The sequence below is a fragment of the Trichosurus vulpecula genome, chromosome 7, assembly GCF_011100635.1.
Source record: "Trichosurus vulpecula isolate mTriVul1 chromosome 7, mTriVul1.pri, whole genome shotgun sequence".
Lineage (NCBI taxonomy): Eukaryota > Metazoa > Chordata > Mammalia > Diprotodontia > Phalangeridae > Trichosurus > Trichosurus vulpecula.
The window spans coordinates 208174467-208187141 of NC_050579.1; the positions used below are offsets into that span (position 1 = coordinate 208174467).

Consider the following 12675-nt stretch of genomic DNA (forward strand, 5'->3'; position numbering starts at 1 on the left):
TTGGTTGTGAGAATGAAATGCCATAATCTGTGTCAAGTGCTTTGTAAACTTTGTATACATAGATATTATATATTCACACTATATATGTGTATATGTATAATAAAAATGTTAGGTATTCTTATTACTTGCCTAAGTGCATAAGATTCCCTGTAAAATCTGGATGCCCCCAGGTAGTTGCTGTGGTGGGTTTTCATGGTAATGTGAGTCAAAGTACCACTGTCCTCTAATATATTCCTGTGCAGACCAACTCTCATTAAATGTCTTCAATTGAAACTCAAAACAAGTTTCACTGTATAGTTGGAATAAATTCCTAGCATGAAATAACCTGCCAATCAAACGACGGCTTCATGTCTCTCAGTAGGCACATGGTGAAGGAAGTAGGAGAGAACCCTTAATCACTGTCATTGAGAGTACTAAATGAGTGCTTTTTTATTAGAAATTGTGAAGTCTCCTGAATTTTGCAGGGCTATTCCTGAGGTGATAATAAAGCAGAGCCCCACTAGTAGATTTATGAGATTGGGAGGACTATAGTCTGGAAGATGTGAGAAGCAAAAGCACTTGGGGTCAAGTCAAATACCTAGAGTCCTAACTGCAGATGTGTTTGTGAGATTTGATTTGAAAAGGGAGAGATCAAGGTAAGGAAAATGATTTCTTAGCCAGCAGGCAATTGCATGGACATGCTCCTCTGAAAAGCCTAAGAGACCCGAATTGTGCCAGGATGGATTCTATGAGGATAGAAGTGCAGACAACTGTGTGTTTTCACTGCTGTAAATTACACTAAAATGTGTCACGGTTGATAAGCCAACCAAAGTCTCCCAACCTCTCAGAAACATCCAGGGAATGATGGTGAGTACTTTAAATAAGAACATGTTACTTGAAGTATAAGGTTCACAGAATTTATTACATCAGAAACACAGGCAAAGAAGATAAAGCTGATTAAGGAGAGGATGTGAAAGGAGCCAACTCTGTCACTTGGAGAAAAGAAGATAAATCTAGCGTAAAAATTTAATTCAGTGTTTTCAGGAATACTACAAGACATAAAAGATCATGTTAGCCTTCCTTGTCTTTTGTAGCTCACTGAAGATAATCTGTATACTGTCTTCCTTCTTTCCTGCAAACATTTATTAAGTGCCTACTATTTGCAAAACATCATGTTAAACAGGAAGTCCTGGGACTCTTGCTCTTAACCTGCCTGTAGGGTGGTTTTGATTTGGGTTGTTTTTCTATTGATGGTAATGGATTTGCAGAGACTGATTCACATTATCCTGCCCAATTTCCTCTGAGAACTATTGGCATTCATTCTCTAGATGGCTGACAGGAGTAAAGGATGTACACTGTGGTTCTGAAAGAGAGCAAAAGTAAGTGGCCCACAGGGGGGCTGAATTGATAGCCTTTGGTTATTAGTTTGGTGCTCTACAACTGAGCTAACTAGCTTGGGTCTGGCTAAAGTTCTTCTCAGTTCTGACATTCTATGGTGTTATGAGTTGATGATTTTTAAAGGCTTACCCTTTCTGTGCCTCAGTCTCCTCATTTGTAAAATGAGGGGGTTGGTCTCGATGGCTTCAAAGGTCACTTTCAGTTCTAGTCAGTAAATCAATCAACAAGTATTTATTAAGTGCTTATTATGTGCCAGGCAATGTGCCAGTGCTGCTGATGTAAAGAAAGATAAAAACAATTCCTGCCCTTCAGGAGCTTATATTCTAATCGGATGTAGTATGTAACATGTAACAACACGTAAATAACTAAGTATACATAAGCTATATAGTAGATGGAAAGTAATTTGAGAGGGGAAAATACTAACAGCCGAGAGGACAGGCAACTGTCCTTTGCAGAAGGTGGGACTTGAACAAATTGTAGTATATGAATATAAGGGCATACTATTGTACCAAAAGAAACAAAAAAGGTGACACTGTTCAGAGAAACCTGGGAAGACTTGTATGAATTGATACAGCGAAGTGAGCAAAACTAGGAGAACAAGTTATAGTGTAACAAACAGATCTGAAAAGACTTAAGAAGAACTCTGCTCAATACTACTTGAGTTGAGTCTTAAAGGAAGCCATGGAAACCAAGAATAAAGGTGAAGAGACAGCACATTCCAGTCATGCTGGACAGCCTGGCTCAAAAAAGGGTGATATAGGGTTGTGTTCTAGGTCTGTGTAAGTAGGTTGGTGTGTCCGGATCATAGACTGAAGGGGAGTGAAGTTTACAAATAATGGAAAGACAGGAAAGGGACTGGTTATGCAGTTCTAAGTCTACAATCATATGAAATTATTTTCTCCTTCACCTTTCTCTCCTTCCAACTCTCATTTCCAGTGGGAGGATATTATAATTTTTTTCTAAAAGAAAATTCTTGCTTTAGTAGAGATGTTTTTTATAATGTCATCTTGATGGTATATGCTAGTAATCACATACTCCTTCAAGATACAATGAAGCAATCCATGTTGAACTAGTGATTTACACAGAGAGACAGTGCAATAATAATAACATTAGCACTTATTTATACAGTGCTTTGAGATTTGCAAAGCACTTTACATATGGTATTTCATTTGATTCTAAAAACTGAGCTTGGGAGAAGGAAATTGATTGCCTAAGGTGACATAGCTGGTATATAAGGTAGGATTCAAATGCAGATCTTCCTGGCTCTGAGCCTAACACTTTCTCCCATCAAGCTTAGGTTGTTTAGCAATGATAAAAAAGGGAAGTAGAACAATGAAAAAAAAAACGAATTGACATTTCAACTTTTTGCCTAAGATTCAAGTGGGATGTCTATGAGGCTCCCATCTACCTAGATTTGATGACATGGCAAAACATTCCCCACCAAAACTCCTAAGAGTGTCTGAGAATTAGGGAAGAATCACTAATTCCTTAGCACATTTTGATAAAACTGGACCCATTTCAACCCCATTTCTGGCAACAAAGTCAGTAACTCATGATGAATGGACTTACTCAGGGCTGAATCAGCAAATGAAAGGCTCTCTTTGCTGAATCTGGAATAATTTTCTTGGTGGTTTTCTTATTCAATCTTAATTCTCCTAAGATTAATATCACTTTTCTGAGCCTATTGGAAACTGGTAAACAAAACAAAAACCAAAACAACAAACCAAAATTTAAAACTTACTGGTCTTCCTGCAGGTCCTTCAGGCCCAGGGAAGCCAATATCTCCAACAGGCCCTCTTTCACCCTTAAAGACACATACACACACACAGAGGCACATACATATGTATATGAATAATTGTTGACTTCAAAACATAGATATTGGAAAGAGTTCAGATGCTAAGAGGCACTCACTGGTTCTCCTGGCACTCCTGGAGGCCCTGGGGCTCCTGACTTTCCCTGGGAAAGGAATTAAAGAGAGTCATTACCTTCACTATGACAGAGACACTTCTCACTGTATCTTGAAAGAGGACATTTGCCTATGGGATTGCCATCTGACTATTTCAGGCAGCTAGGTGGTACAACTGGGTAGAGCATTGGAACTGGAGTAAGGAAGACAGGTTCAAATCAGATCTTAGACATTTCCTAGCTATGTGACCCTGGGCAAGTTATTTAATCTATCTGAGCCTCTGTTTCCTCACCTGTAAAACAGAGATAATAATATCACCTAATTCCCATGGTTATTGTGAGAATAAAATGAGATGACATTTAAAAAGTGCTTCGCAGACCTTAAAGTACTATATCAGTGCTACCTATAAATGCTAGCTATGGGGTTCTGAGGCTATAGATCTCAAAAGAGAGCTACCAAGGTGGTGAACCTCTTTAAAAGGCAATGAGACTGAATTTTATACAAGCATATTAGAACTCATCCCTCTAAAAGGATATTATCCTCCTTCAACATAGTCATTTGTTCAGATGTTTTCAGTAGGGTCTGACTGCTCATGACCTCATTTGGGGTTTTCTTGGCAAAGATGCTGGGGTGGTTTGCCATTTCCTTTTCTAGATCATTTTACAGATGAAGAAACTGAGGCAAACAAGATTGTCTGAATAAGTGTCTGAGTTCAGAGCTGAACTCGGAAAGATGAATTTTCCTGATTCATAGCCCAGTGCTCAACACACTACGATGCCACCTCGCTGTCCTCAAAGTAGTCACCTTAGAAGCAATTCCAATGAATCTACCATTTGCTCCAAACCTGTTTAGAATTCTTCTCTTGGTTTGTCTTTGGAACTCATTCAGATCCTATGAATATACTTAATACCCCTTTGGGGAGGGAAGGGGTTCATCATATCCACCCTTATTAAGAGTCAGTCCAGAAGAATAACAAGCTGTGTAATATGTTTTTGGCCAAAGGAGAAAATAATGAGGTTACTTTTCTTGTAAGACTTATAAACTTGCTTTTACGGCACCTCCAAAAAGGTGTTCTAAGATGTACTGATCAATGGCAGTTTGGTTGGATCAAGGTCACATGGCCTTGGAGGGGTCTACTCTGAAGAAGAATTCCTATTTGAGTCATACATACTAATAAATGGTAAGCTCCATTAAATAAGTAAATGGTTAGGGGGTAAGGAAGGGGGTACAGACTTATTCTTTGGAGGCTTTCTGGTCTCTAGCACGATGTCTCACACTCAAAATTCTCTCTTTCTCTCTCCCCTCCACACATATGTGTATGTGTATATATATTATATATATTTTAATTGAATTGATGTGTTTATTAAGAAAATAAACCTCAATATGTTATCACAATTTGTCTACCTATTTCTAACCTTTTATTTTATTTGAGTTGCACCAGAACTGTGGTATAAAAATTTCCAACAAGGAACCTCCCTCTAACAATGTGAAGCAGTACCTGCTTTGCCACTTACAGAGTTGATACAGAGTTACCTAGAACATAGAGAGGTTAAGTGACTTACCCAAGATCATATTACCAGGATATGTCCAAAGCAGGGTTTGAAACTAGGTCTTTTTAACTTTAAGACCAGCCCTTTCTCCACTATCTCATGCTCCCTCTCTTGCCCGAGTATAAAACAATTTAAACAAGTGTTATGACCCGACAAGTTCCACAATGGATTCAGACTGAGGATGTATTCTGCTCCTCTTGATATCTTATGGATAGCTCCATGGAGTAATGGAGAATGGGAATGCCTCTGGTCCTACCCAGGAGCCTGCCATCTTTCTCTCTGCACAGCTGCCTGAAGTGCTATGTTCCCAATGACTCCTCTGTGAAGTTATCATGAACCTACTCTGCAGGGGCACCTAGCAAAAGGATAAACGGTCCTTTATTCATGAAGCGTGACCACAAAATTTTAATTAGAGCAACCTGAATGAAGACTAGAATGATCTCCAGGGTTCTGCTAAATGATTCCAACCTTTGTGCCGTACTTTCTATTCATTTGAGGAGACCTTGAATAGATTAAAATATCTGACACCAATGAGCAACAAAAATGATTGAGAGGATTGAAGGACTAATTTATGAGGAAACATTAACAGTAATAAAGCTCAGCTAATAAAACTGGGCTAAGTGAAACCCAAGGCGGGTTATGGCTTTCTGCAAGCAACTTGAAGTGCATGAACAAGGGAGCTACAAGAGATGGTCTCTAGAGCGCCAAGGATTATAACTAGGGACTAGGAGATAAAATAAAGAAGAGAAAAGCCCAATTTGCATTTGTAAATTGCACTTGTGTACTTATACATTGCTTATCATCATATGCCTTTTAGAGGTTTGGCAGTTCAATAGAATGAACATGGAAAAGAGAGAGCACATTAATGTACAAATAGAAAAGGAAAGAAATAGAAGAAAAAAGACAAAGAATGGAGAGCCGTGGTGATCGGAAATGATATAGGTCTGTAATGGAAAGGAGGAAAAAGTGTGGCCCTGAATGTTGGAGTAATAAACACAGAAGCATCCTTTTCAGTGAAATGACTATGATTATGAACTACTTTTGACTAGAAACCAGTTTTCCTTGGGAAGTGGGGGAATCTTTACTGAATGAAGAACTGTAAAATATATTGCAGGGGATGTTTTTATAATGGAAGAGGGAAAACAGTGCCATTATGTCCTGGCAACAAAATTGGTATGATTTTTATTTTGGTATTAAACCTCCTCATTAATTATCTTGCCATAAGTTTACAAATTTACCAATGATCTATAATTTACAATAATTTCATCCCCCTGTGAAATAAAATGAACTCACCGGTATTCCTGCTATTCCTGGTGAACCAGCTGGGCCTCGATCTCCCTGACCGGAGGAAATAAAAAAGATTAATTCTTTCAGCAACTTCTTTGTAGAAACTCAAAACTCAAATCATTGATGAAGGTTGGGGAGAAATGCTATAGTTACATATGAAATTCCTGGTTAAAACAATCTACATCTGGTTAAAGCATAATAAATGGTACCTGAGGGTACAGCATGTGTGAAAAAATAATTGACATGCATAACCAGAGATGGGACCCAGCAGTGGATTGTGTCTTAGAGTTAGGAAGATTATGGTGTTTAAGTACTTCTCCTGGCACATATGAGCTTTATAATCCTAGACAAGTCATTTAATCTCTTAGTGCCCCCAGATAACTCTTGAAGACTCTAAGTTGTGGATGAGTTATCTATGGCTACCAGTGGAGGATATTTTGTGAAGAGTAACTACAGCGATGAAATCACAAGTTTAGACCCAGCTCTGAACAACAATAATGCAAATAAAACCAACCAAGTCTTTCCTTTTCTCTTAAAATAAAGAAACAAAAACAAAGGCGTTGGCTTTAATGAAACTAAGAATTCAAGTTATTACTGTTCCAATATGAACGTTTAAAAATAAAAAGCCAAACATATTGTGGCTAAGTTTAGGCTATTAGAAATGTAGTGACTAAGAATGATATGGGTAATGCTAAACAGCATTCAAACAATGGCTGTGTTATTTTTATATGCTTAAAAAAAAGACATTGCCATTAGTCAGAAGATGGAACGTCTTGGGCATCTACCAGTAGCTGCACAGAAGCTTATCTTTCTGCATGGAGAGTGGAAATGAAAATATCAACATTTAAAGATGTTCTACATCTATGCATTTCTCCGATGGGGAGAAAACTTAGCTTGTATTGTTCTTAACAGTACAGTGGTTCAATTGTTCTCAGGAGAGTCATTTGAAAATGAGGTAATCCTGTATCCTAGGTAACTTTTACTATCATCAGCAGCTGACTGTACTAAAAAAGAAATGCTGGTGAACATAAGTAAGATGATAGCATTTTTACAGCTTGGAGGACTCTTAGGGCTCCCTAAATCCAACCCCATAAATTTACATACACGGAAACTGAGGCCCAAAGTAGTTAAATATCTTGCCCAAAGTCACATAGTTACTTAGTAGTTGAGCTGGGGCTAGGGCATACATCTCCTTACTCCAATGATCTTTCCTTTATACTTTTGTCTCTGCCCAAAGCATGGCAAGTTCGTAAGTGAAGGAAGAAACATGGAATGGGTGGAAAATGGGGAACTGGCTACTTTCATGAACTCATGTTTATTGATGACTTTCTGGATTCATAGGAATGTAGTATTGACGAAGAGTGATATAGTATGCCACTTATACTAGTAATTAAACATAGGTAGCTAGATGGCACAGTTGATAGAGAAGTAGACCCAGAGTTGGAAGACCTGAATTCAAATTCTACTACAAAACAGCTGTGTGACTCTAGATAAGTAACTTCATTTATCTCATCCTCAGTTTCCTCGTTTGTAAAATGAGGATAATAATAGTACTGACTCCTCTGGGTTGTTTTGAGGATAAAATGTGGTAATAATTGTAAAGTACTTTGCAAATTGTAAGGTGCTATATAAATGCCGTTTTAATGGTTATTATGTAGACCTTTTTTTTAAAGAAAGCATAGTCCTCCAGGAGGAACAAAAATTGGATGTATCTTTTAAATATTATACTCTGAGCAACTGGTTTTAAGTTATCAAGAATGGAAACCGCTGTTTCCAAGTTAATGGGTGATAATGGAAAATAATTAAAACCCTTTTGTAATTTAGTGAGAGTTTATCCTTTTAGCCTTCTAAAGTACAGAGATCAGTGTTTATGGACTTATGTCATATATATGTTCTTTCTGGAGAAGAAATCTGATTTTTACAGGAAGGCCTACATCACTCTTGCTTATTCCTATAGTTTTACAAATCTAGGAAATGGTAAATAAACATGAGGTCATGAAAGCAGCCACATTTCTCTCACCCTCTCTTGTTTCATCATTCACATGTGTGGATATATACATTTATATGCATGTATATTATATTGGATCCATATGGATATACAGTCACACACATACACACATATGCCTTTGGAACCCTGGTTTAAATAGCCACTCTTATAGACACTTAAGATATTGCTACTGATTCTGTTCCCTCTCCCTTAGATACAGTAATAATATCAGATTCCGTAACTGGTATTGTTTAAACTGTAGTTATATATATACATGCATAAGTAAGGTCTGTATATGTATCCATACATAACATATTTGCATACATATTACATATGTTAGAAGTCCACAAAATTTCTATATGTACCTAAGAAGGATAACCTCCAAATAATGTTTTAAACTAGTTGTTTTTCTATTTTTGTTGTTGTTCAGTCATTTCAGTCATGTCTGACTCTTCGTGACCCCATTTGGGATTTTGTTGGCAAAGATACTAGAGTAGTTTGCCATTTCCTTCTCCAGCTCAATTTGTAGATGAGGAAACTGAGGCAAACAGGGTTAACAAGGTCATATAGCTAATAAGAGTCTGAGGCTGGATGTGAAATCACAAAGAGGAGTCTTCCTGATTCCAGGCCTGGTATACTATCTACTGTGCCATTTACTTGTCCTATTTTTCTATTATTGTCCACTAATTTGGAAGTAGAAATTTCCCCTTTTCATACTTGATAATGTGTGACTCAGAACTCAGAGTACACTATTTCAAAGATACTTCCGGTTATTTGTTTCTCTGAGAGGAGAATTTTGCTTTCTACAGGAAGACTTCTGTAATACATGTACATGCCCATGTCCATCATCATCGTCATCGTCATCATTGTCATCGTCATCATCATCGTCATCGTCATCATCGTCATCGTCATCGTCGCCATCATGATCATCATCATGGCTAGACTGATACAGCTCCTCAAGATTAGAAAGGGCTTTATAAATATCACATTTTATCCTCACAACAAGCTTGGGAGTTAGGTGCTATTATTATCCTTGTTTTATGGTTGAGGAAACTGAGGCAAACAGAGGTTGTGACTTTTCCAGGGCCACACAGCTAGTAGGTGTCTGAGAATGGATTTGAACTCAGTTCTTCTTGTCTCCAGATCCTATTCTTTATCCACTGTGATGCCTATATGCATATGACTATGTATATGGACATGCACATGCATATATATATATATATATACTCGTATGTACATGTGTACACACACACATATATATTTCATGGGATAAGGATAGGGCCTGGAGCTGTAATTTCATTAGTCCAGGGAACTCCCAGATAAGAAAACTCCCTCTACCAATGTAAGTCAGCACCTTCTCTGTGATATTTAGTCTTAGAGAATTGCCTAGTGCACTGAGAGGTTAAGTGACTTCCCCAGAGTCACATAGCTCGGTATGTGTCAGAGGCATGTTTTGAACACAGGTCTTCCTGGCTTCAATAAGCACTATGCTATGGATTCTTTACCTTTTCTATGTTATGAATCACTTTGTCAGTCTGATAGACTTTAAGGACCAACTTCTCAGACCAATGTTTTCAGGTGCATAAAATAAAATAGATAAGATTATAAAGAAAAAAAGAAATAATTATAAAATATTTTTAAAATGCATGCAGGCCCTAAATTAAGAATCCCTAAATTATGCCATGCTGCTTTTGTACTCTTTCTCTATCATATACATATATAGATAAAAACATATGTAGAATAACACCATAAATATAGGTTTCTTTCTATGTATTTATCTGTGTATCTTTCTCTCTCTTTCTCTTTATATATATATTCATATTTGAGGCCATATTTTCTGACAGGTTTATCTAACTCCACATAAAATCTACAACTGCAGATAAAGACAACCATCTGTCAGTGTCATTGCTGTCCTTTTAAATTAAGGTGTTTCCCTTGGAAATAAATACAGTAGAACATTTCTCTTAATGAAAACATCTTGACAGGCTGACAAATAGCCATGTTATGACAGTCTTACCTTTACACCTGGAAATCCTTCTAGTCCTGGGAGCCCCATGGGTCCAGGTTCTCCCTAGGAAAAAAAACAGAAGTAGGAAACAAAGAGTAACTGGGATCAAAATGTTTTAGAATGTTTCATTCAGCAGCCTTTTGACTAAAATCCAACTTGAACACATCATCGGGACATGATGCGACCCTGAGATCTTGAAGGGGTAGAGCAGTTCTGGTGGGTTTGATTAAGATAGAAAGACTGAGCTTTGAGTTGAGGTCTAGAAATGGGATACATGTCTGAAGGATATTCTAGTTAAGTATGGAGAGACACATCACCAGGTTGGCCACAGACTAATATGTTGTTTTGGCCAAATCAACTCTTAAAGACCATTTACTCCATTAAAGAGGAATAGGGAGCTATGTTAATGGGGGAAGTACCCAAACCTGATGAAATTACAGGGACTTGAAGCATTGAAGCAGCAATAACAGGGTGCACCTTTGCAAAGAAAACCCAAGTACTCATTGGAGATAGAGCCAACATGGGTGTTACCAATGACTGGGGGAAGGCAGCATGGCATGATAAAAAGAGCACTTTAAGTCAGGAGGTCTGGGTTCTAATCCCAAATGCTGCACTCAGCCATGTGACCAGGAGCAAATCATTTCATTTGAGTCTCATTTTTTAAAATTTGTAAAACAATAACAATACTTACACTTATCTAACATACATAGTTGCTTTGTAAAGCTTAAATTGATATAGAAATATGGTATTTTTCTCACCTTTTATTTGCCTATGCATTATTGCTGTTTGTTTTTCTAAAAATTGTTGAAGAAAAAGTTATTCCCAAGAGTGATGTGTGTTTATTTCCTGATTGTTTCAATTCTGATTAAGAACTTAATGAGAATGAATCCTTCTAGCAGTCAAGGTCAACTCCTGACCAATTGCAAGCAGAATTAGAATGAATGGACAGGTTCTAACAAAGTCTGCCAATTATAGAAGCACCTGGGGCTGTTCGATTACTGAAAAACTTGTCCACACGTTTCAAGAGCAGATGAAGACAGAACTCACCCAATGAAGTTTATATTCCTTATTTATTTTGTGAAGGGGTCTGGGTATTTTGGATGTTTTATTTAAGGGCAATACCTGAAAATGGACATTTCTGGTACTTTAAAAAGGCAATTTTTCACACTGACAGTCATTAAGACACAGGAAAGACATAAGAACTTTTCATTTTATTTGAATGTTTTACATGTTCTAGTATGCGGTATACTTGGACTGGTAAATAGGGTAGGGTAAGTTGATAGCAAATAAATTTGAAGAAGGGACTTTGCAAATAGGAAGAGACGAATATTGGTTTGGTTTTTTTAAAAAAAGCAATCCAGTTAATGATTGTCATATCCAACTCCCCTTTTAGGACACTGGGGCATTTAAATACAATTACATAGGAAAGAGCTTCCATAATGGCGTATATTTCAAATGTATTTATTCAAACACATGGGCAGATATACCACCAATTTACTTTGAAAACATTGCCATGTCTCAAATTTCTGTTATGTTTTCTTATCCTATCCTCATTAATGAGCTTTTAATAAATTGGCTGATAGCCTTTCATGAACTGGGGTTTTAGAAATTTTTAAATGTCCGTTAATATCCACCTAGTCAGCCAAACAAGAATAATACCTATAGTCAGAATACAGGAGACAGCAGTCTCCAAGCAGGGTGCACTCTCAAAATTTCTAACTCATGTCAGAAAATATTACCTCTGAAAATAAAACAAATAAGAATCAAAATGGATGATATGAAGGAATTGCTGAAATAATCTATTTGGAGAGATGGCCTGTGAAAGTATTGCTGATGATACTAGGATATTGAGATGATTCTTTAGGATCAGACATACCTGGAAGTGAACTGGGAGGTCATAGACTCCTAATTTTATACATGAGGAAAATGAGGCCCCAAGAGATTAAGTGACTTAGCCAAAATTTTCTGATTTTAAACCCAGCATTCTTTCCACTGTATCACTACCCCTCATCTTCTGTGGGTATCATCAAAAATGTTCAATATTTGAGTCCAGGGACTATTTCATTTTTCACTTTGTATCCCCAGAATGAAGCTCAGTGAATGGCACCAAGTGGTTGCTTTATAAATGCTTGTTGAATACATGAATGAATCCCTTCAGAATAGACATGGAGTATCCTCAGTGTCACCTTCTTGGACAAGAACCTAATTCATTTTAGTTGGGGTGAGTTCAGTAGTCTTCATTTCCATGGCTTTTTCCCACCACCCTCACAAAGACTATTTGGGCATCTACCCAGGGTTTCATGGATTTCCAAGCCATACAAGAGTAGGACTCAATCCCTTTGTACCAATCTAGAGTGAGATGATGCATAGGAAGACACAAACTCCAACTCTAGGTCAGCTGAAAGAGGATTCCAGATGCTGAAGGTGGGGAATTCCATGCAGTAACATACAAAGTCCTGGGATGTCAAACTGTACAAAGATTTTGATCTGGCTTGCCTTTCTCCATCTTGCCAATACACATCATTGCTATATCTGCAATGGCCTCCATCAATTGTCCTGT

At 37.5% G+C, this 12675-nt stretch overlaps 1 protein-coding gene across 1 annotated transcript in view; it reads right to left on the bottom strand.

Moving 5' to 3' along the window:
- Positions 1 to 12675, bottom strand: part of COL19A1 (collagen type XIX alpha 1 chain) — a 398183-nt gene that overhangs the window by 36355 nt on the left and 349153 nt on the right. Inside the window, exons 41-44 of the mRNA XM_036768309.1 lie at positions 10125 to 10178; positions 6127 to 6171; positions 3289 to 3333; positions 3119 to 3181 (exon numbers count right to left, since the gene is read on the bottom strand). Coding sequence (XP_036624204.1) covers positions 3119 to 3181; positions 3289 to 3333; positions 6127 to 6171; positions 10125 to 10178 — 207 coding nt within the window. The remainder of the gene's footprint in view (positions 1 to 3118; positions 3182 to 3288; positions 3334 to 6126; positions 6172 to 10124; positions 10179 to 12675) is intronic.